Source organism: Vulpes vulpes, chromosome 7 (genome assembly GCF_048418805.1).
Source record: "Vulpes vulpes isolate BD-2025 chromosome 7, VulVul3, whole genome shotgun sequence".
Lineage (NCBI taxonomy): Eukaryota > Metazoa > Chordata > Mammalia > Carnivora > Canidae > Vulpes > Vulpes vulpes.
Window position 1 is genome coordinate 108,627,637 of NC_132786.1, and position 23,079 is coordinate 108,650,715.

General features: G+C 55.7%; 1 protein-coding gene across 5 annotated transcripts in view; it reads left to right on the top strand.

The window, feature by feature from the left end:
• The window catches only part of MINDY4 (MINDY lysine 48 deubiquitinase 4), a 104,645-nt gene extending 92,389 nt beyond the window's left edge, over window positions 1-12,256 (top strand). For 4 of the 5 annotated variants that reach the window (XM_072764654.1, XM_026019098.2, XM_026019101.2 and 1 more), the window contains exons 16-18: window positions 1,766-1,946; window positions 2,474-2,546; window positions 11,826-12,256. In XM_072764654.1, the coding sequence (XP_072620755.1) occupies window positions 1,766-1,946; window positions 2,474-2,546; window positions 11,826-11,874 (303 nt within the window). In that variant the 3' untranslated portion in view covers window positions 11,875-12,256. Of the gene's footprint in view, window positions 1-1,765; window positions 1,947-2,473; window positions 2,547-3,212; window positions 3,338-11,825 lie in introns of those variants that run through there. The other variant, XM_072764653.1, reaches the window with a different exon arrangement.
• The last annotated feature ends 10,823 nt before the right edge of the window (window positions 12,257-23,079 follow it).

The window sequence follows — 23,079 nt, forward strand, 5'->3', positions numbered from 1 at the left end:
TCACTGTTCGAGGTGAGGCCCTCGCCAGAAAAGCCTCTTTTGAGCCTGGAACAGGAGCCAAGTTTGCAGTAGGGTTTAGGCACGTCCAGCCCCGTCTCTAAGGCATCTAATTCCCCCACATCCACCAAGAGAGCTCTGTAGTCACGTTTTAATGTCACAAGGGGCTGGGGTGAGGGCCCTACTGGCCAGGTGGGGGCGGGGCAGGATGCTTGGCCCTCTGGAGGAGGCAGCTGTTTATGGGCAAGTCTTTTACCAGGGACCTGGTTCAGGGCCTTCTGAGCACAGCCCCCCTGTCTGAGACACCCCAGCCCAAAGTCTGCTCCCAGAAGGGCTCCGAGGGGCCCCAGGAAGACTGCTCGGCCACTCTTCTGTGACAGGCCAGAGAAAGTATGCCCTTCTCCCCACTGGAAAAATAATTCCCATTCTTTCCTTAATCCGCAGGCTGTGGCTGTAAATACCTGAGCATGCAAACATCTCCCTGGGGCTGGTGGGGATTAGGCCAGAATCAGCCTGGCCCATGGCATGCACAGAGCTGACTAAACCAGGGCCTAGGGTTGGGAGAGGTGCCGCCCCAGGGAGACACAGGTGACAGGGAGAGAGCACATAGAGGGATGGCTGGCCCAAGGGGCAGAGCCAGCCAGGCCCCTGAGCTGGACTTTGCAGAGGGTTCCTGTCACTCCTCTACCCTGAACAGCAGCAGCACTGAGGGTCCTAGGGCATGCTCCATGCCATCTGCCTTCCACAAACACTCCTCTGCCATGGAAGAAGTCCTCCTTGAGGAGCTTTCTCAGAGAGTCATCAGAAAGTCCCAGCTTCTTATCCTCTCCATCCCCTGTGCTCTTTCCCTAATACCCTGCTAGTCCCTGGATGTCTCTGGACATTCTTTCCTGGAACCCCCCCCCCCACCAAAGACTGCTCACCCAGAGGCCCTCTCTCCCTTTTCCCCATGGCTCCAAACCCACCTCTCTTCAAGGTAAAGTCCTATCTAGTTCGAGTTCCACGTCATGCATGAGGACCTGCATTTGTCAAACATTTGCTTATGTTGACTTATAACCCCAGCGTTCGGTGCTAAGGGCATAGTCCAGCGTGCAGGGGGCAGGCTGGCGCAGCTGGGTGAGGCAGTAATGCACTGCAGGTTGGTACCTGGTACCTAGTACCTGCTTCCTAGTACCTACTTCCTAGTAACCCCCCACCCGAGAGCCAGAGGGAGGTGATTTGTGCTCCCTGTTTGGGTCATTTGGGTGATGCAGGACCGAAGGGGAGGAGAGGTGTCTCCTCCACCCAGTGCTCTAGGTGGTGGACGGTGGATGCACAGGCACAGGGGCCTGCCGTGCTGGCATGTTTGAGGGCTGGTAAGAGGCTGGTGCAGCTGCGGGGTGGGGGTGTGGAACAATCAGGAGGTCATTGTTTGGGGAGGAGCGGCTGGCTGCAGGGGAGCCTCTGGAGGCAAGATGGGCAGCACTGTGAGCCAGCTAGGTGTGGGAGAAGAAGCAGTGGGGATGCCCGGGTTTCAGGCTGGGGCACCTTAAGGCAATTACCGTGTGTGAGGGAAATGCCTTGAGAGTAGTGGGGATGGCTCTGGGAGATGAGTCCGTGTCTGCAAGCAGTGCAAGGGGCTCTCAGCATGGCTCAAGAGCCGTGATCCCCAGCAGGTCTCTCTGAGAGACCCCAGCCCAACCCTGGGTTAGATGGAGGATGCTCGGGCCCTTTCCCTGAGGCTAACACAGGCCTCTGTATCTGCTCCCTCTCCCTTTCCCTCTCCCAGGTGGGCTGCTTCCTGAAGACGCCGAGGTTCCCCATCTGGGTGGTGTGCAGTGAGAGCCACTTCAGTGTCCTCTTCAGCCTGCAGCTCGAGCTCCTGCGAGACTGGAGGGCCGAGAGGCTCTTCGACCTGTACTACTACGATGGTCTGGCCAACCAGCAGGAGCAGATCCGGCTGACCGTTGGTGCGCCGCCCCCCTGGCCTGTGTTCTTGGCTCTCACGCATCCTCTGGGCAGTCACAGAAGAGCACAGACCCGCAGACCTGTGTCTGGACTGGGGGGATCAGAGACTGTGTGTTGTGCTCCTCCTACAGGAGGAGCCAGAGCGAGGCCTTGAGAAACTGATGGCCTTACAGGTGTAAGGAGAAGTTGAGACCTACTCTGTGGTAGCAGAGTATGGAATACCGTGCTGACAAGTTTGGGTTTTCTTGGGCAGGCACTGAGGAGCCATGGAAGGTTTTGGAGCAAGAAAGTGGTGGGATCAGATGTGTTTTTAGAAAGAACTCTTCTAGTGGCTGACGGGGAGCAGGCGAGTAGAGTGGAGGCGGGAGGCCATGAGGAGTGCTGTGGTCCAGGAGAGAACCAATGGGCAGGAGCAAGGATGGGTCCAGCCATGATGAGAAGTGGGACAGGTGCTGGGAGCTGGGTCATGGGTGCCGACCTTAAAGGAAGCTCAGGCCCCGGGCTGATGCCTCTCTCTCCTGGCCCACAGACACCACCCAGACCGTCCCTGAGGACAAAGACAATGACCTCATCCCGCCCCTTGAGCTCTGCATCAGAACCAGGTGAGTCAGGTCTCTGGCTCGGGAAGCTCACCTGAGTGGCTGGGAGGTGTGGTGGTTGGAAGTCGTCAGACCTGCGGGGAGGAGGATGTGTTTCTGGATTGCCCCAACTACCAGTCCGTAGTGAGGCAGGACCTCCGCAGAAGGGAAAGACGCGGGGCTCGGGGCCTGTTTGTATGTAGCATTCTGTGGTCTCTGTGGCCTAAGTGGAGAGGCATGTGATCTGTGAGGCGACGTGTCTTCAGACAGCTCCTGAGATTGCCCTATGATACGCATGGTGGTGTGAGTAGGTGCCTCTTGGGGTCCCTCCTTGCTCATGGCAGTGAGGCCCAGTCAGGAAGGACAGGTAGGGGTACAGGTGGGGGAGGGGCAGGGGGCAGTGTCTGAACAGGACAGGGAGGTGAGAGGGCCTATGGCCCCCAGGGCGTAGCTCTGAGATGGCGTGCCCTCTGCATCAGGGGGGAGAGGCCCCAGTCATCCTGTGGTGTGGGTTGGGCCCTCTGAACCCCGAGCAGACACAGGGATGGGGGCCCTTGACTCCTCTAATCCAGCTCAGGCTTGGGGTGAGTTGGGGTCACCTCACTCAGGAGCCCACTGACCAGGTCCCAGGGCTGGGAGCAGTAATCTGGAGGGCTCTGGGGTTGTAGCTCTGGCTCCTTTCCCCACCAGCCTCAGGCAGGCCCTTCACAGAGCCATTGGGTTATGACTGGAGGACTCAGGAGCCTCCAGGAGCCACAGTGGCAGGAGCAGGTGTGCATCCCAGTGCCTCCTCCTGGGGAAGCACTATGACTCCCATGTGGTAAGTAAGGCTTCTAGACTTCCGGTCCTTTCTGCTTTCTGGCCATGAGCTGTTAGACTTCACCTATCTGTCTGTCACACTGTCAGCTGGGAGAGCCAAGCCCAGGGTTCTGAAGAGCGCTGGGTATACTGCTGGTGCTTTGTAAACAGCTCTCATTGGTCCTGTGTGAACCGCCCAGGCCTCGTGGCCTTAGGCAGAACCTTGTGTCCCCGACTCTGAAGAGATCGGCTTGGGGTGGAGGACAGGGACGATGCTGGGCCCTGGGGCTCTGACCATCGGGGGTTCGCCTGCAGCCTCGGGGTGCTGCCCACCCGTAGGCTAGTGAGCCCTTGACTGGAGCCACGGTCACAGTGGCGACACCAGGTAGGGATGCAGGAGACGTTGGGACATCCTCATTATGCCCCATCGTCCATCTGTTCATCTGTCCGCCTACCCGCCCACCAAGCCAGGGACAAAGCATTCTTGTGGGGTCATGTGCTGGCTTTTCTTTCGTCGGGAGGATTAAAGGCCCATGCAGGTCGCTTTCCTTTCATGTACAAAGGGCCACTCATTCCAGGTGATGAGAGAAGGGCAGCATTGGAAAAAAGAGGTGACACTGGCCTTGGCACCCTTCGCAGGCCAGGGTGGGAGGCCACAGGGCATCCTTCCTGCAGGTGGGCCTCCCAAGCGGGGCTGTGGACCACACCCTGGGCACAGGCTCCGCCCACCTCCCCGACCCTGGAGGCCTCCATCTGAGGAGACCGCCACCCAGCGCTTCTCCAACGGCCCCATCTGGAATAATTCCTCTTTGCCCAAGGACGGTTCCACTGCAGGACTCAGCCAGTGAGTTGGACTTTCTGGGCTCAGCCCTAACTGTCCAATGCTTGACAATGACTCAGGGCTCTGGTCTGTCAGGGAGCTCAGTCCGGAGTCATCTGAGTGTGAGCTTGGGCCCCAAGCGCCTCTTCCTCTTCTGTCCCCTTCTCTCAGGGCCCCTCCCTTCCCAGCTGTGGCTGTGTGTCGTGACGTGATGGGGGAAACTGGGGTCACTGCCTACAGCCAGGAGCGAGCCGACGGCCTGGGCTGTGTGGTCCACGCTGAGTCCCTGCCCTGCCCTTTTCTGTTCCTGCTCACCGTGAGGGTCAGGCAAGGCTCTAGCCATGCTTCCCAGCCCTGTGTTACAGATAGAAAATCACATTTGTGCAGCACACAGGGTGAGGGACGACTGGCCTGGGGCCTCTGTTGGCCCAGACTCCACCAGCCTCCTGCTGGGTGTGGGGATCGATACTCTGACACGTGTATCCCTCTGTGGTATCCATCCATCTGTAGCCCTTGGGTAGAGTGAGGTCCTCAAGCTTTAGCAAGCATCCCTGGAGGCTGTGGTAAAACACACACAGAGGGATCCTACCCCCAGGGGTTCTGGTTCAGGAGATCTAGGTGGGGCCTGAAAATTCGCATATCTGGGGAGTTCCTAGCACCATGCTCTGAACTTGTGGTGCCTGGTGAGGGCCATGGCTACCCCTCCGGCCCGCTCTGGCTGCCTTGTGAGTCAGATGTCAGGTGAAGTGCTGAGCCTCTAGCCTCTGGCCTGCTATAGTACACTGGGCCAGGGGCCTTTCCTTCTTGGGTCTGTGGGCTGCCCCACCCCATTTCCCTCCCTCCCCCAGGTATGGTATCCATCCTCTGCTAGGAGTTTCCTGAAACCAGCTGTCTGCCTCTTCTATTGCCTCTGCCACCTGCCCCACCATGGTGGGTCCACCTGGGCAGTGAATGCGGTGAGATTTTTCCCAGAATTATTCTCAGAAAAGCTGAGTGGGTGACTGACTATTGGGAATGCTGCTTCCCCCCTCTCCCGCCAGTACCCATCAGATAACATACCACTGTAATGGGAAACAGCAGGCCCAGTCTCCTGGAATCCTATTCTGAGGGGTTGGATTACAAAGGCTTTGCGTTTTGTTTTCATCCCAGATTCTCGAACAGCTCAAAGGGAGAAACTTGGGAAAGTAGCCTTCAAGGTCAGTGAAGACCCTGGGGAGAAAAGGCCATACGTCTTGGGGATGAGCCCCACTGCCCGTAGGAGGTCCCCACACTGACATGAATGAGGGGTGCATGTAGTGCCATGACCTGAACTCAGGCCACATCTCAGGTCATAACCACGGGCTGGACCAGACCGGTGGGCCCATCACTTCAACCTCATAGAACCCCTGGGCTGGAAGAAACAGCCAGATAAGACTGAGTTCTTGCTCTCAAGAGAGTTCACAATTGAATAGAAGTTAAGTTCATGATCAACTCTGTCCTAATCCAGGGAGAGATGTGCTGCCTACCCTTAAACCTAGCTCTGTTACCTCCTAAGGACCTCTGATGCTCACCCTGACCCAGTATGGAGCACACCACACACCTGGCTGTCTGGCAGCCTGCTGAGATCCACGGGAAGGCCCTTAGACGCTGCCTGATAGGACCCTTCCTTTCACAGATAGAGGTCACTCTGTGCCCCAGGCCATACCTTGAGCCACACACAGCACAGGTCCTGGAGCATAGACCTGCGCTGTCCCAGCCCAGTGGAAGGTCACCCAGCGGGCTGTGTGATTTCCCGCCACCTGGCTTTGTTGTCACAGTGACATTACACAAGACCAGATTGTTGGTTTTGCCTTTGGGCAAGAGCATCCTAAGTCAAACGATCCCAGGTCCCGTGCCGCCTCTGCTCTCAAGTGTGACTCACGTCTGGGCCTCAGCAAGTCTCCCATTACCTACACTTGTGTCAGGAATGTGGGGTCTGTCCCCCACCCCACCTCCCAGTTCCCGCTGCTCTCTAACCATCTCAGCAAAAACAGACTCATTTATGGTCATTTCCAAACAAGACACACAGTGACCTCTCGAGCTTCCAGCCTAGCCAGAGTGGGAGAAAATGAAACAGTTGTCAGTGGTCCAGAGGAAAGAGGAAAGAACTCATAACCAGGGCCTGGGGCTAGGCCACAGATGTTTCTGTTTGGAGACTCAGAGAAGAAATTGAAAATATAATTTCAGCTGGGAACGGTGCCTTCCAGGGGCTGGAGCTGAGTGCGCAGGTCACTAGGCTGTATGTCCGCCCGTGGGGGGGCCTGTGCTGACACCCTTCTTGCCCAGGTATCTCTTCACAGTGCCTCTCACCCACCAAAGGAGGGTTCCCTTGGTCCTCCCATGGCCCAAGCTGCCCTCTCCTGATACCCTGCCTTGCAACCCCTGCACACACTTGCCCATTGGGTTCCCAGAACACTCAACACCATGATGCGAGGGAAGTATACAGATCAGGAATCTGGAAATCTCTGTGGAGTCCTGGCTCTGCTGCTGTCACGTTGTATGACCTCCAGAAGCCTTGGTCCTGCTGCAAACCTCAGTTTCCTCATCTGTTGATTAGGTAGAAAGATCCCTTCTCTGAGCTGGTGGGAGGTTGAAAAAAGAGAGGCAGGAGCATTCCCTTTCCTGTGAAGACCACAGGGGCTCACGTGGGGCTCGGGGTGGGGAGGAACAATCAGGAGGAGGCAGAGAGCAAGGGACAGGAGAGGGCAAGGGCCGAGGGCAGGGCTTTGTGACTGCGTGGGTCAAAGGCAAGGGAGTGCCATGTGAACGAAGATGGGCTTCCCCTCCAGGCCACTGGGGCTCCAGGAGGAGCAGCTGCTGTGGAGCAGTGTGCTTATCTAGCAGCACCCCAGGGTTCCCATGTTTTGGTTCTCAGAGGTCTTCGGAGGGGACAGAGGCGAGTGACACCAGCTCTGTCCTTGAGGGGCTCACAGTCTAGTGGAAGAGGGAGACCCCCACGGTGATAACGGTGCTGAGAAAGGATCCCCAGGCTGCTTGGAGGTCAGAGCACACTCTGGATCTGATCCGGAAAAACTGGGGGTCGGGATGAGGGAGGGTTGTTCTGTTGTTCCCAGTGGAGGGCACAGCACAGGCCAAGGCCCGCAGGGGAGGGACAGCCTATGGGGCTCACTCCAGAGTGTTCTGGCTCCCAGGGGCTGGAGCTGAGGAAGGGAAGCTAGTGCACTGGATACTTGTCTGGAAATTCATAGTGGATAAGAGGAGTTGTGTGGTGTATTCCTACTTGTTGGCTCTGGGGGCCTTAAAACCAGGCCTGTGCTCTTCTCCTTGCTGATACGGGCTCCACTAGGCATTTTCTCCCCCCACTAGGTAGGCTAGGTTCATCAGTGCTGAAAGTCTGCGGAGGCAGGTTACTGCTGCTCGGCTGTGGTTTGCGGCGCTGGGGAGGGAAGGGCCTCCTTCGTGGCCCTGAGGTGGGCCCTCTCTGTGGTGCCCAGCCTCCCTGAGCTCCAGCCACCAAAGCATCTTCCCTGAGCTCGACCTCTAAGCCAGTGGTGTTCAACCAGGTGATTTTGTGCCCTGGGGAATACTTGGCAATGTTGGGAGACCTTTGGGGGTATCGCGGCTGAGGAGGAGGGTGCCAAATATCCCACGGTGCACAAGACAGCCCCCAACCTAGCCCACAGTGTAGTGGTCCGGGGTTGAGAAAGCCTGCTGGAAACTCTCACGCTCAGCTTCCTGGATGAGTGAGCTTTAATTCTGCTGCTGCACTGTCTGCGGGTCTCCTTTCATCCCTCCCCTCCCTGTGCCAGCCCCTAATTGCATACCCAGAGCTCTGTTTACTGTCCTTGTAATTGACCGTGGGCTTTCCCACCGGGGAACCATCCATCCCCACACAAACACAGCAGCCTTGAGTCTCAGCCCTTGCCATTTTAAAAACATCTCTGCTTTGGTCTTCTATCAATTGTAAACTGCTTCTCTCTGGTGCTTCTAATATTCTCTTCACCTTGCACCTGTTGGCTGGGATGAGGTGCTTTAGTTACCCCTAAAAAGCCTCAAAACTTAAGCATAACCCTCCCACAGTTGGCAGGGGGTTATGCTTAGTTTCATAAGACTCAGTGACGGTTGGTATGGCATAGATGTCTAGTAGTAGACAAATATGACTCACCCCTGCACGGAAGCCAAACCCTGTGTTGCCAGGATCTGAGATGTTTGAAGATTGGGAGCTCCTAGAAGGAACGTCTTGGTGCCTATCAGAGTGGGGAGGGTGAAGTCTGGGAGGGATGGAGAGGAATGAGGGAAGGGTTTGGGGGACCAGGCTAAGTGTAGATCTTACAGTGATACAAGAGGTCTGGTGTACTTCCGACTCCACTGCCCCTCCCCCCCATGCCCATTCTTGCCACAACTGGGGCAAGAAACCACTTGTGTCTGGGCAATAGTGTTCTTCCCTTCACAATCTGGGCCCCCGCTTCCTGCCTGGAGCTATGCTATGGGCAGAATGTTGCTCCCCTCCATGCCTCCTTTCTCTTGCTTTCTGGGAGGTCTGGATTCAGGATATATCCCTAGTGTCTAAGACTTTGGTCAGAAACTTACAGAGGCTGATGCTTACCTATAAATCTTAATAGACAATTAAAGCTTTTTAGTGACATGCATCAAAATTGCAAAGATGATGAACAGAGAAGCAAAGTTGAAAATCTCAAGTTATATGGTAGTATCAGTTAAGCCCCGGGTCACATTGCTGTGTACTGCTAAACTCCTATTAACCCACTTGGTGCAATAGGTCACCCTGGTCCCTCGGAACCTGTGATCAGCACAGTGCCCTCCCAGCCTGTCTTACCCCACAGACCCTACTCAGTATGCAAGTAAGAGCTGCATCCATCTTCCCTACTGACTGGACCCATAGGGGCTACCCGACGACATCATCAGGCCCAGCACCAAACAGCGCAGGCAGCAGACACTTGACCACTGAGGAGTGGTCTGACTTCCCCCAGCCATGTCAAGTAGTCTCCAGATACAGTGCCAGTGCCTCTTCTTCAAGCAGTGACAGATGCTTTGACGCTGATGGAGTCTATCAAAGTGGCTCAGCCCCAGAGCACCTAATGGATCCCTCTGGATCTGCCCCAGCGCTGACACATAGCAGCTCAGGAAATAGTCGAAAGCTCCCATACACCACAGAATCACCTAATCACCCTCCTCGCCCCGCCCAGCCAGGGAAACAAGTGGTGCTAACCATTTTGATTCACATGACATGGTTGAAAATGAAGGAGAGGCAGGGTCAGTGGATGAGCAGAGGGTTATGTGTCTCGTCACAGGTTACGTTTGGAATGTGTTCTTCCACCAGTTAATCTGGAGAAAAGACTGAGGAATGTATGCAAGCTTTTTTGCATATCCAGACCTGCTTCTAAGCATCTGTGACCAGAAGGATCCCAGGGGTCAAATGATTCAGGTGTGAAAGGTATCTCCCAGCCTTTCACACAGGAAAGAAAGGGTTGGCTGTCAAAAAGCCATACAACCCATTGAAAAAGTCCAAGTGAACTCTCTTGGCATCACAGGACTTTATTAATGACACTGAAGAGCACGCAGAGCTAGTTTTGAAGGACTAGTTTCCTAAAACAGTGTAACAGTCATGGCTTGGCAGATTTTCTTCCATCATCCACCCATTTCAGCCTTTTATGCTGAGCTTTTTATTTTTTTATTTTATTTTATTTTTTATGCTGAGCTTTTTAATGAAAAGATGCAATTCAGCGTTCATATATAGACTGGATAAAAATGTCTTGGGATGTCGACTGGTGTGTACAGCACAGGACAGGGCTGCATCTTGTGTCTAGACACCACATTCTTACATCCCGTCGATCCTCACACCCTAGCTGGGTGGAGCTAGGAGAACCAGGGAATAGTAATATTGTTCCAAAACAGACGACATGCAAATATCTCCCACAACCAAACCTTTCCAGGGGGAGCAGGACACACAATTACCACGAAGATTATTTTTCTCCGAATGACAAGAGATCCTTTTGCTCATCTGAAAAGGAATGGGCTGGTAGGTATAAGGTGTGCAAAATATTCAACAGAGGAAAATACAGTCTTTACAGACACCAAGGAGTTGCCTGCAATCAAGAGGAAAGTACTTTGGAAAGAGCAGAGTAAGTGTGAGTCCCGTTGCCTCTGGAAGGCTGTCCCTCTCAACCTAAAAGCTGGAGACGGTGATGCAGCAACGGAGGCAAGGACACGAAGTAAGACCAAAGAGCAGGAGCCTGAGGAAGGACAAAGAAGTTCCGAGGGAGTCTGGGCTATTGGTGGAGGTGGAGAAGGTTGGGTTTACAACCAACCAGCGCTGAAACCTCGCAGTGCTTCCGAGCATTCAGTTGGGAAAGTGCAGCAGTCTTCCTCAGGGAGACCCTGCTCGCTCACCTGTCGTGGTTCCCATCTCAGGCAGACTGGACTTTCCAGTGCAGATGCACGGTGAAAACGAGGAAAGCTTCCATTTTTTTCCTTCCTTTGTTGGCTGTTAAGATTTTTTACTTCCGTCGGAAGAGAAGCTTCAGGTTTTGAAAAAGTCTGCTCCCTCCCCAAGCCCCACTCCATGCAAAGCATTTCTAGAGGCCAGTTTCAGACTCTGCACCCTCGCCCTGCTGTTGAGGTATGCAACATCTGCTTCCTAGTCCCTATAATCTCAGGATGTATGTATATGTATTAGATACCCAGTGCCAGCTCTTGCAGGAATATTCCACCCACTAGAAATGTGATTCCTCTGAGTTGCTTTAGAAAACTAGTGTGCCATGTATGAAAATTAGGTGTTGGCGGGGCAGGGGTGGGGGGTGCCTGGGTGGCTCGGTCCGTTAGGCCATTAGGTGTCTGACTCTTGATTTAGGCTCAGATCATGATTTGGAAGTTGTGAGATTGAGCCCTGGGCATGGAGCCTGCCTTAGGATTCTCTCTCTCTCTCTCTCTCTCTCTCTCTCTCTCCCTCTGCTCCTCCTCACCACTCAAAAAATAAATGAATGAATAAAAATTTAAAAAAAAATAAGTGTTGGGTCATTTCATGGTCTCACTTCCAATAACTTTTATTTTGGAATTGAACTAATGTTAAATTGTATCTAGCCCTGGACTACAGTTAAATGATACTCTCTGTCTCGTAAGACTTCATAATTTGCAAAAATGCAAATCTGTGTTTTACTGAGCTGCTCCCAGCCCTTTGCTGGCTTCTCTTGGCTCTTAGAGCAAAGCCCAGAATCCTTAGGGGGCTCTCAGGTCTTAATGTGCTGCACCTCTCTCCCTCCTTTTCTAGGCTCCAGCACCTGGAACACTCCAGGATTCTCCCTATTTAGGTCTTTCCCACATGCTTTAAAGTACTACCATTAGGCACCCCTGGAGGGCGGCTGGATCCACATGCTTGTGGGTCACTCCCATGAGCTGAGGGCCCTGCGGTGCAAGGCACAGAGGAGGTGCTCGATAAACACTTGGGGCATGAATGAATGAATGACCTGCCACTCTTGTCTACTCCGTGGCTCTCTGGAGTTCTAGGTGTATTTGTTTCTCAAGGGCCTGGTGTGTAAGCTTGTGCGTGAGTGTGGAGAGGCAAGGTAGGGAGGTTGGACCCAGAAATCCTCACAGCCCTTACGACAGGGACTTCAGGAGAGTGAGGGCAAGAGATGGCTCCTCTGTGGGTCTCTGCAGCTCTAACCCTTTATCTGCTACTCTGCTTCTAGGTGGAAGGGGGCGTTGGTGAACTGGAACGGCTCAGAGCCCATCCTGTGACCCTTCCCGTTGGGTAAGCCTATGGCTCTGCCACTCATCACTGGGGGTGACAGCCGAGCCCCAGGCCTCAGGGACAAGTCTCTCAGAAGAGTGTCACCCCCGTCTGGGCCAGCGGTGCTGCAGAAGCATCCAGCACCTCCCTGCCCCTTCCATGAAGGGCCCCCAGGACTGTGATGAGGGCCCACAGTGCTGCTACACGGCTCCCTCCCAGCTGAGCCATGACTGCCAAGGATTGACCGCCTCTGTGCATTTTGTCTGCATCCCTCCCTTGTTCCCTGCTGGGCCACCTGTCCCCTCGTCAAGCCTGTGATATGATCAGCCCGGGCACCCTGGGCTTGTTATTTCTGGCAATTGTCTTTCTATAAAGCAAGAGTCAAAACCATGCCGAGTACAGAGAGACTCATTCATTCTGTTGTGGCAAAGGATGCATGAGGTCTTTGTGTTTTGCGGCTGGGGTAGGAACAGTGTTGGTGGAGGAGCCCCAGAGCCCCGGAGACCTGTGGGCTAAGACATCACCTAAAGAGGGGCTCTGCAGGCAGGAGATGCCCTCTGGTCCAGTAGTTTCCCTGGCTGGGCTTCTGGTCTAGCCTGTCTTTTCTTGATCAGCCCCAGGTCTAAGGCACCAGGCTCTGTAAGCCATGCTGACCAGGAGCAACTCAGCAGCGTCAGTGCTTGCGCCTGTTGGACCTGGCCAGCGCCTAGGCCGTAGCTCTGGGTGGGCCCTGCAGCAGTGGGTGTTTGCATGGAAGGACCAGGGTGTGAGCTCCTCCCATGTCTGTCCTGGCCCAGGGAGAGGCCCGGGAGAGTGGTAGACGCTGGATGGCAGCTGGTCCCCAGCCTCTGTGTGCTCTCCCCATGCTCAGGATGCAAGCAGCTGAGGGACTGTGTTCCCTCTACAGTGCCAGGACGTTGGTGGTGACAACTCCAGGCCTGTTTTGCACTCTCACGGACTGGGCACGAGTAGTGGCCGGGTTGTTGTAGTATCTCATTGTGGGTCTTTTGGGAGAAGCAGGGAGGAGCCGGGAGGGAAGTGAGAGGGCAGGGCGTTCTTTGTCCATGCTGTGCAGAGGCCCCACTGGGGTTTGCTGTGTAAACTCCAGTGGCTATTCACAGCAGGCGTCCAGCAGAAATGCTTCCTATATGTCCCCAAAATGTTTATGCATTTGTTTTCCTTGGCCAGAGACAGGCTGCTCCAGCTGAGCACCGGTGGAGGAAGTCAGTTTCCCTGCAGCAGGCTTGTTTATCAGCCTGGGAAGGAAAAGTGTGTCTTTTTCAATGAAACTCACTTAACCTCCTGACCAGGGTCCCGTTGGCAGGGCTGGAGAAATCAAAATATTCCCAGCGTTGCTTGAAAAACCCAGTTCCGACAAACTATGAAAACATCTTTCTAGAAGCCAAGACGCAGGTACATGCACAGTTTGACACCCTGTGCCTGGGGTTTCCTGGAATGAAGGATGAGCAAAGCCCCAGCACCACCTTCTCCCAGATCCGGGAGCTAGAGTAGACCCACAGGACTGCCACCAGGTCTGCAAGAATTCAATAGAGGCCCGTGCCTCCTTGCATGTGGGTGTTCTCCTCCCGAGGTGCGTGGTTTTCTGGGGACAGTGTGGGTGGGCTTCAGTGAGTCCATAGCCTCCCTCCCAAATTATACTAAAATCTTTGCGTTCGTGTATGTATGTGTGATGTTCCAGGGAGAGGGTCTAGGTCTACTGACTCGGCCTAACGCCCTCCTGAATTCCTCAGAAAAAATTAAGAGTCCTAGAGTTGAGTGGCTTCCCAGGGACCGTCCTGGGTGTGGCCACCCCATCCGTGCTCACTCGCCTGCCAGGTTAGTGGACGAGCAGACCTCAGGGAGGTGTGAATTCTTGGTCCCGGGAGGAACAAGCCGGTGGATCCCACTGCCCTTCCGGCTGTGCGAGCAGTGAGAGCGGTCTCTGGGGAGCAGCCCCAGCCGCTAGGGACCTCTCCAGAGGCAGATGATTCATGCTGCGGCTGCCGCCCTGGCAGCTCCCATTACCTGCTCCCACCCGGCCTCTGGGGAAGCCTCCTCCTTCCCCTTTTAAGAAGATCTGAGTCTTCTGCACCGTTGAACCAGGCCAAGCACCCGCATATCCTTGCCTCCCCGGTTCTGGAGGTCAGACTTTTCCCACCTCAGCCTGCCTGTCTGCTCCACCCCCTGTCGGGGACAGCAGCGTCTGCTGTCCTCAGGTGGGAATCAGGGACATCCCACACTGCTGCTGGCACACGTGGCAAGCTCTTAAGCAGCTTCCTTGAGGGCTCCCCCACTTGGCCTTAGGAGGGGAGATGCAGACCTCTGCACACCATGGCCAGGGAAAGGCATCCCAGCACACTGACACCTCTCTCCAGAATTCCTTACTAGTTACTGGCCTCTTCCACGGCCAGCCCAGGGCTTTCTTCACCTTCCTCCATGGCCAGATGACGTGCTGGGCTAATGTCAGCCGAGCCATCTGTACTACTGACTCTGTAGGTTCTTCGTGACAGCAGCACAGGTAAGAAGAGCAGTTTCCAGAAGAACTGTAAGGATTCCCTGGGTAGTGGTGGGGGCGGGGGGGGAGGGGGGGCAGGCGGTCAGAGCCTGGCCAAGGCTTGGGGGTGGTCTTGGAGGATATCCTAAGGCAAGGGTGCATCCAGACCCCATCCCACTGCTTATTTCTGAGCAGAAGGGAAGTTAGGGCCAGGGGCCCAGCCCATCCTGAGCACCAGTAGTGGCAGAGGGGGAGCAGTGGGCCCAGCCTCCTGGGAGACCCGGGATGTGAAGGACCAATCTTAGGCTCCCACAGGCCGTTGGCTCTGCTCAGCCAACAATGGCAGGAGGAGGACTTGTACGCTGTACTGTAGACTCTAGCCTTGCGACTCCATGTGTGGTCCTTGGACCAGGAGCATCAGCAGCACCTGAGAACCTCTTAGAAATGCAGTATCTCAGGTTCCACCCATCCCCCCTGAATCTGAACCTACATTTGAACAAAACCATCAGGTGAATCAGGTTAAAGTTTGAGAAAGTTCTATTCTAGAGCTTGTGATTTTGTGGGGGTGACAGTGTGAAAACGCAGATGGTCCCCATAACGAAGCAATGTCTGGGGAAGAAGCAGCATCAGGACCAGAGGCCTGAGTTCAGTCTTGCCTCCACTGCTGCCTGTCTGTGTGACTATGAGCACCTGACCTAAGCTCTCCAGGCCTCAGTTTCCTCCTCTGTAAAATCACCAATCCCACAGGGCTGTATTGAGGACAATGTGAGTCAATGCACAGTGAGGTGTATGGACTTGCCAGGTGTTTGATCTCAATATTTCTGGTGGGGTTGGCGAGGCTCTTCAGTGGTGGTAGCATCTTACCTAGGCCTTGATGAATGGGTATGGTTTGGACAAGTGGAGAATTGAATGAAAGATTATTCCAGGTGACATGGTGAGATGATGAGATCCAAGAGACCATGAAAGTCTGCGGGGTCTGTGGGTCCCATCAGGAGTGATCCAAAAACAGGAGTCCCAGAGGGTTAGGGGAGGAGGCAGAGAGTGGGAAGTCTCATATGGCAGGCCCGGGGCTGGGATGTGTTCCCAGGAGACAAGGTCTACTCAGAGCTCTACTTCAGATCTCTCTCCCTGGCCAGGGAGGGCGGGGGGCAGAGATGAGGGGCACATCGAGGGGCTGCTGTGCTGCTCCCAGGAAAGACAGTATGAGGGAGGAGGCCAGGAGATGATGGAAGTGACAGATGCAGATGGCCTTTGCTTTCCAAGGCCCCGTGGACGATCCTCACCGGCCACCGAGCTCTTCCGGGAGCCTGAACTTGCAGGAGGCAGTCAGGGTGCCAAGTCTATTTGCAGGTATTTCTCTCCATCTGCCAGAGTCCTCCCTACTCCCTAATCATGCCCTAATCCTCATGGGGCTGCGGGAGCTGTAATTACCAGGGAAAAATGTCAGGCATTTGCGATAATAGAGATTGCTTAATGCAGGACGAGGGGCGGGTTGGCAGGTGGGCGGGAGAGGGGGCAGGCAGGCTGCCCATGGGTCAGGGGGGCACATTGCCAGCGCCTGCACGCTGCTCAGGGATGTCGCTCCAGCAGACCTGCTCTCACAAGAGAAGAATCAGAGCCCCACACTGGCCAGGGGCTCGATGGTCACAGCAGCTCACTGTTGGCCCTTCCTGCCATCTCGGGACCATAGTGCTTCATCCCACTGCCCTGTCGGCATTCCCCAGGGAGGTCTATCCTATGTCCTGTTCCCTAGGAAATCATTGAAGGCCCTCTGTAAACTGAGGCCCAGATAGGATGTTTGTCATTCATGGAAGGGTCTCCCAGAGACCAGACCACTGGATGGCTTTTGGGCTGAAGGGAATACATCTGATGGAAGGTCTAAGGGGGTGGGGGTGATGCCAACCTGTCTGCCATTCTGCTTCCCCACCTCGCTCCCTCCTCCAGCTGCTTACTCCACCCACCCCAAACCATAGCACTGCTTCCCTCACTGCCTGAAGACTTTGCTCGTGTTCTTTGCTGCCCCTGGGTCCCTGCCCTCTGGTTCCCCATGACCATCTGCCAGATCTACCCTAGACCAAGGGCCCTCCTCTATAAGCCCTCAGGGATTACCTAGTTGAAAGTGCAGGCCCTGTCGTCTGAGTGCCCTCAGGATGGGACAGGTACAGGAGGGAAGGGAGGAAAGGAGGGAAGACAATGAGCCCCAGACCCAGAGACAAGGAAACTGGGCACTACAGAGGTGAGGTGGTGGGAATGGGGGGGATGCACGGGCACTCATACGCGTGCACATGTAGGGTAATGGGAGAAACCTGTAGCTGGGTGCCAACCACCAACTGGGATCTGGACTGTGACAGAGGGGCTGATTGAGGGCCCAAAGTTCATTCTCCATCTTTGAAGAAACCCCTCCCCCACCCCACCCTTAGGCATAAAGCCCCAGTCACAGGGTGCTGGGGTGGGAAGGCACTGCTCGAAGTCTCTAAACCGTTGATTCCAGGTGTGGTTTTGAGATTAAACCTGGCGCCTTTCCTGTGTCCCTTGATAAGGGCAATTCTGGGTGCTTATCTGGCATTTTCTGTTTTAAGGCCCCCTGACATCTGTGAGGTTCAGCAAAGTCCTGCCTCCCTGTGGAATGGAGCCCATCTCCATGATAAGCACCCACTTCCTTGTGTCCTGCCTGGGTGTCCACTGTGAGTACTCCCAGGGCACTGGAGCCCCGGCTGTCAGTGCCAACCCTGGGCCCTGCCCCCTCTGCCTCACCCCTCCCTTGCTCCAGCACGGGGCCCGAACCTGGGAGGGTGCTATTAGTAATTATGTCAGGACAATTATATAAACAAACCGCGGTGTGTATGGGAACTTTACTCTAAGGAAGGATTGTTCTACTGTCAGTTGATCTCTGCCTTGGTGCTCTCCAAACTCCTGGGCTCAGATCCTTCTTGGATTTTATTGAGGGCACAGGGCTCAGACGAGGGGAATTTGTAGGGGCTAGAGCAGTCAGGGAGGCTTCCTAGAGGGAGAGGATTGAAGCTGGACCCTGAGGGAGGGTTGGAGAGGAGGAGGGGCAGAAGTACCCCAGGCCGGATGGGCAGGTGCACAGCTGCCAGGAGGAAGGGGCTGGGCCCTTCCAGGTGGGAGGACGTTAAGGAAGATTAGAGCTGAAGGGCTTGCATGTCAGGCTGAGGAGCTCAGGCCGCCCTCTGCGTGCTGGGCAGCTGTGGGGGTTCCTAGAGCAGGGCAGAGGTGGCCCCACGCTGCTTTAGAGGACTTTGCTTCAGCAGCGTGCAGGGCAGCTCAGAAGGCAGATGCTGACCTCCCTCCAAGCCAGGGCCCCGGGGAGGAGCTGCGGCCGGAGACACCTTGCACTTCAGTGATTCAGTCTAGGGAGCAAGGTGGGGGCACCCGTGGGCTTGGAGGGCACCTCTCTCCCCTGCTTCCCGGCAGGCAGGCCTGGCCGGGAGCAGCCGTTCCCAGTGCGTGCTCCCCTGAGGGCAGTGGCAGCTGCAGTTCTCCCGGGAACAGTCTTTGCAAAACATCCCTACCTCCTGATGAAGGCTTCCTCCATCTCCGTCTTGGCAAACCATGAAGGAGGGGGCCTCAATGCGAGGAAGTACCCGGGCCTTTGTTCTGGACCCGGCTTCGGCTGGACCCACTGCCCATTGTTTTCGCAGCCATTGGTGACCTTGGGCCAGCTGGACGGGCCCAGCAGCCTCCCTTGGGCCTGGCCACCTCCAAGTGCCTATGGACGACGGCCAGGCTGGCAGGATGACAGGATGGCTCCTGGGTTCTCGGTGGCTGTGGGGAGGGTCCCACCTCCATTCACAGAGCCTGAGCCCCCTAGCTTGGCCTTTTGGGATGTTAGTGGGCATTATGGGAACTGCTCGTCTCCCGAGGACCAGGAATCTCTCACAGAGAGCTCCCGGGACCCTGGTCCGAGACTCATGCTTCTTCCACAGGTGCTGTTGTGGGGGCCCTGGCTCTCCAGAACCTGTGCTATCCCTGGGTTTGGGGGATCCTTGCTGCACCTGCCAGGCAGTGTGCACCGTAAGACGGGGGACCATGCAGCCTGCCAGAGTGCTTATGAATTCCAACCGGGGCTTTGACAGCCCAGGTTTAGATCTTAGCTTCAACTTCTGGGTTGTGTCACCTGAGTTAAGTGACGAAACAATAAAACAAAACCTCTCCGAGCCTCAGCTTTCCTCCCTATAAAAAAAATAATCATAGCCCGTACTTTTTAAGGTTGGTGTGGGGGGTCCATGCACAGTGCTTGCAACAGAGCTTGGTACCCAGTGTGTGCCCAGCAGATGTTGGCTCTTCTCCTGGGAGCTGGATGGGAAGACGCAGGACCTGCGGTGGGTCTAACTCACTGAGATGCAAGAAGTGTGACCACATGGAACGCCGTGACACAGTGAGGCCAGCTGCACCCCCAGGGGTCGGTACCTCTTCCCTGACCACAAACCCTCCCCCCAACCCCAGATGGTAGTCCCTCCTCTCCTTTCCCCTTGCTGGGCCCTCAGCAGCTCCTGGGCTAACTGGATATGTGCTTTCCTCTCCGGTCACCCCGTGGGGCCCTCCCTTTCTACTCTGGGCTTCAGTCCCACTTTTTGTAAAATGAAGTGACTGGATGAGGTGGCTCTACATAGTGGCGACCACACCCAAGACCCAGACGAGGGCACCAGTGTCAGACACTGTGTGCGGCACCTGACAGGCTCCTCCCTCCAACCTCCCCCTCCCAGATGGGGAAACTGAGTCTCTGGGAGCCAAGGCACTTGCCCAGGGCCTCCAGGCTAACGGATGGCAGGTGTCAGGTTCTCACTTGCTCCCCTGCCTCCTGGGAGGCCCCAACACAGGGCTCCTTGTCCCCTGTCTTCCCTGATTGCTTATCCAGTCACCAGCCCAGGCCTGAGACTTCAGGGCCTTCAGGAATGCCTGTGAGTGCCCGGGTTTCCATACCTACAACCTATTATGGGAGCCTGGTCTTCCCTTCGATTCAGACGCCTCCCTGTGAGCATCCCAGAGAGAAGGATGAGTCAGACCCCTTGTCTAGCCCTTCCCAGCGGAAGGCTGGCCAGCCAAGGTGGGAGTGGGCAGCCAGCCTCAGGGTCTCCCCAAACCCCATCTCCTGTCATCCCCCCAGCCCCTATGGCTTTAGCAACCACAGAAAATGCCAAGCGCTCTTTTCCTTCTTTCCCACTAACACAGACACACCTTGGGTTTATTTGTCTAAAGACTTTCCATTTCCTTTTCTGGAAAGTCATTGGGGTTGTGCACGTCGTCCCTTTCATCACAAAGGAGGCTGGGAGGAGAGGGGTGTGTCCTCGGTCACCCTGGGAAGGGGTGAGCTGGGGAAGCCGAGAACCTAGCCCCGTGTGACCCAGCTGCACTCTCCCTGGACACCCTTGTAGGCCGAGATGACTTGGGGTTATCCTTTCCTGGGGACACACCGCTTACAGCCATGTGGCACAAGGCTGAGCAAGTCTGTCCTCTCCTGTGTCCCATCCATGGCTGTGCCCACAGTCGTGTGTGGTGGCCTAGTCATGCCAGCTCCTCGTTCGGCCCCAGCTCCCACCAGCACGGGTCTGGGCGAGGAGCGCCCTGAGGGCGGAGGCAGGCAGGGCCCAGGTGCCTCCTCTGCACCAGCCTGGAGGGAAAGCTGAGATTCAGGCTCAGAGGCCTGGCCAGGCTCAAGGAGCGCACCACATCCCTGTCCCAGCACCCCCCGTGGGGGTCGGAGTCAGCCCCAGAGAGCGGGGCAGTGAGGGGCCCTCCCCCCCGCCCCCGCCGTGGCTGGAAGCCCACCCATCCATCTCTCCTTCTCCCTGGTCTTTCCTCTTCCCAAACCACCTCCCTTCCTTTACATAAACAAATCTGTCTGCCATGTCCCCTCCTCTAGGAAGACTTTCCTGATTACTGGAAAGAGGTGGGGCTCTTCCGCTGCCCACAAATCCACCTCACCCCTTCCTGAGGCTCAGGCCTAGGTCTCGGCGGCCCTCCCCTGAACACCCACGGGCCGCCTGCAAGCCCTCTGTGTTGTCAGGAACCACTCTCAGACCCCAGCTCGGGTCTGAGGCAGCGAGTGTGGAAGGACGGTCTCCTACGGGCATTGACCATGGCACTGCCCCAGGCGAAGCACCCGGGGCGTTGTGTGATCCACACTGTGACGCTCTCCATCAGGGGTGCTCCCCACTGCGGTGGGTGCCATGGCTCGGGCCTTCTCACAGGGAGACCCAAATGCCCCCCAGAAACATTAGGCCTGCTCCTCCAAATAGGGGCTGCTCCATCAGTTCCCTGGGCAGCCAGAATCAGGGGAAAGACGTCCTCCCGACCAGAGGCAGCTGCCTCTGTTACCACAGAGTAACCGTTGGCAAACATGTCTTCCTTTCTTGCCATGGCTTCCAGGAAGCTCAGGTGGAACGTGATGCTCAGTTGCAATCTCTTTCTGGTCTCGTAAGAAGCTTCCCCCTTCCCGGTGTTTTTTGTTTTAACTAGACTAGTGTTTTGTTTCATAATTCCGACCTTTGCTGCTCAAAGTCCTAAGACCAGTGAGCCTTGGTAGCAACTGGGAGCTTGTTAGATATGCAAAATCTTGGGCACTACCCAGACCTTACTGAATCAGAAGCTGCATTTTAATAAGACCTCCAGGGGATTCGTGTTCACATTACAGTGGGAGAAGCGCTGATGGAATCCTCAAATGCTTTTAGAACAGCTATAAAAGGTATGTGCTGTAAGACCAAGAATGATTCTCCCCTTTCCTACACTGACTTCTCCACCAAAGACATTGACCTCAGCAGCAGCCCTGCCCAAGCCTGACCTCACTCCATCAAACCATCCCTGGCTTTGATTTTGACCCTCAGTCAAAATCTGCTCTCTGGCAGGGTCAGGTCACTGAGGGGTGTGGGATGGGAGCCCTCTTAGGTTGTTGTCTATATAGGGATGAGGCAGGTGGTGGGCAAGTGCCCAGGAGAGGGGACCCTTCACGAGCCAGGTATCTGCTCCCTTGTGGACCAAGGTGATCATCTTAAAGTTGGGCTCTTGGCCACTCCTGGGGTAATGGGATTCTGTTGGTAAGATTGTGCCCAGCCCTGACCCCTTTCCCCCCAACCCGCCTCCCACTGCCAGGATGAAGAGCGCAGAGGGCCTGAGAGTCCTGGGGTTGGCCTTCCTGAGAAGTGGCAACCCCCAGAAAATGGGGCCTTGTTGTCCGTGCATAAGCAACTCTCTAACCATTCCCATGAGCTGTCCTCGTGGGCTAAGTACCCATGTAGAGGATCATAGCCCTCTGGAAGGAATGATATCAAGGAGCATCCTGGGTCTGATGATGTGCCATTTTAAAAGGCAGCCTTTGAGATCCCTTCAGATCCTGAAATGCCATGATTCAAAGTCCTGCTTCCTTTAGAGAGGCTTCTAGTGATTTCTCCCACCCTCACCTATCATTCCCCTACCTCCAGCCCATAACTACCTCGGCTTTCCCCTGACTGCCTTATATTTGTGAATCTGGCCCCCCAACCACTAGGGAACCCATGGCCTGGGTCTCCTCCTCTGTCCACTTGCTCTTAGACTGGCAAGGTGGGGATGAGTGGAAGATGCAGGCAGGCAGCTAACCCAGATCTCTTTCCCAGCTGGCTTCTGAATCCTGAACATGGAGGGCTTGGGGGGAGGCTTCCTACTCACCCCTTGGCTGCTGCCAACACTGTATATTTATCCTCTTTTAGGCCTGAGCCTGGCCTGGGCAGAGACAGGATCACCATAACAGGACCTGGGCTTCCTGAATTCTAGACACTGTATCCCCAAATTCTCAGACCCTGGCTCTTCAGAGTCCCCAGTGAGGTTGGCTTGGAGGAGGAGGTGTGCAGGGATGAAGCAGGGTGTGTGTGGCAGGGAGTCCTGCCTCCCTCATGCTGCAAGCCCTTTCTGGTCCACCGTTTGCCCTACTGGCTGCTGCTCTGCTGATGGGGCAGGGCAGTCACTGTGCCCAACATGGGGGAAACCACTTCAGCCCATGGCCTGAGTTTACTTTTGTCTTAATGACCCAAAGGACCTCCTATCCTAATGGTCTAACACTCTGGGTGTTCAGAGGTACCCAACCCTTTGTGACAAGAGGGCCCTAGAGGGGTGGCACAGCCCTGTGAGTTGACCAGTGGACACACCTACAGAAAACAGCACAAAGCAGGAGGTGTGTGTGCATTGGGGTGAAACTGGTGGCGCTGGGGGCTGGGGAGCCAGAGCCTGGCTGGGTGCAGGGGCCCGGGGCAGGGGGCCATGTCATCATTTTCTCATTAGGCAAGACAGCGATCTGCCTGTGTGAGATGATCTTGCTGGCCCTGTGGGCTCCAGGAATGTTGGCTTCACATGAATAGAATCCCCAGAGTGGACCACAGAGGGAGGGGTCTCCAGTGGATGGGGATAAGGGTGGGTACCTCCCACCTTCCTAGACTCACCCCTGCCAGCCCCAGCCCACAGCATCATGGCATCCTAGGAAGTCCAGAGTGAAAGAGGGTGGTCCCAGAGGTGAACCAGCCCATCCCCACTCCAGGGGGGCCCGGAACACCCCTCCTGACCCTGTCTGGTGGGCTGGCAGGCAGCTTGCTCTGTTCACCTTTGAAAACTTTGCTGAGCTGCTCTGCACACTGAGCCTGTCCACCACCTGGCTGTGAGCAGAGAGCTGGGTCAGATCCAGTCCCTGTCCCCACCCAGGGTGGGGGCTCCTGGCTGGGAATGAAGAGACTAG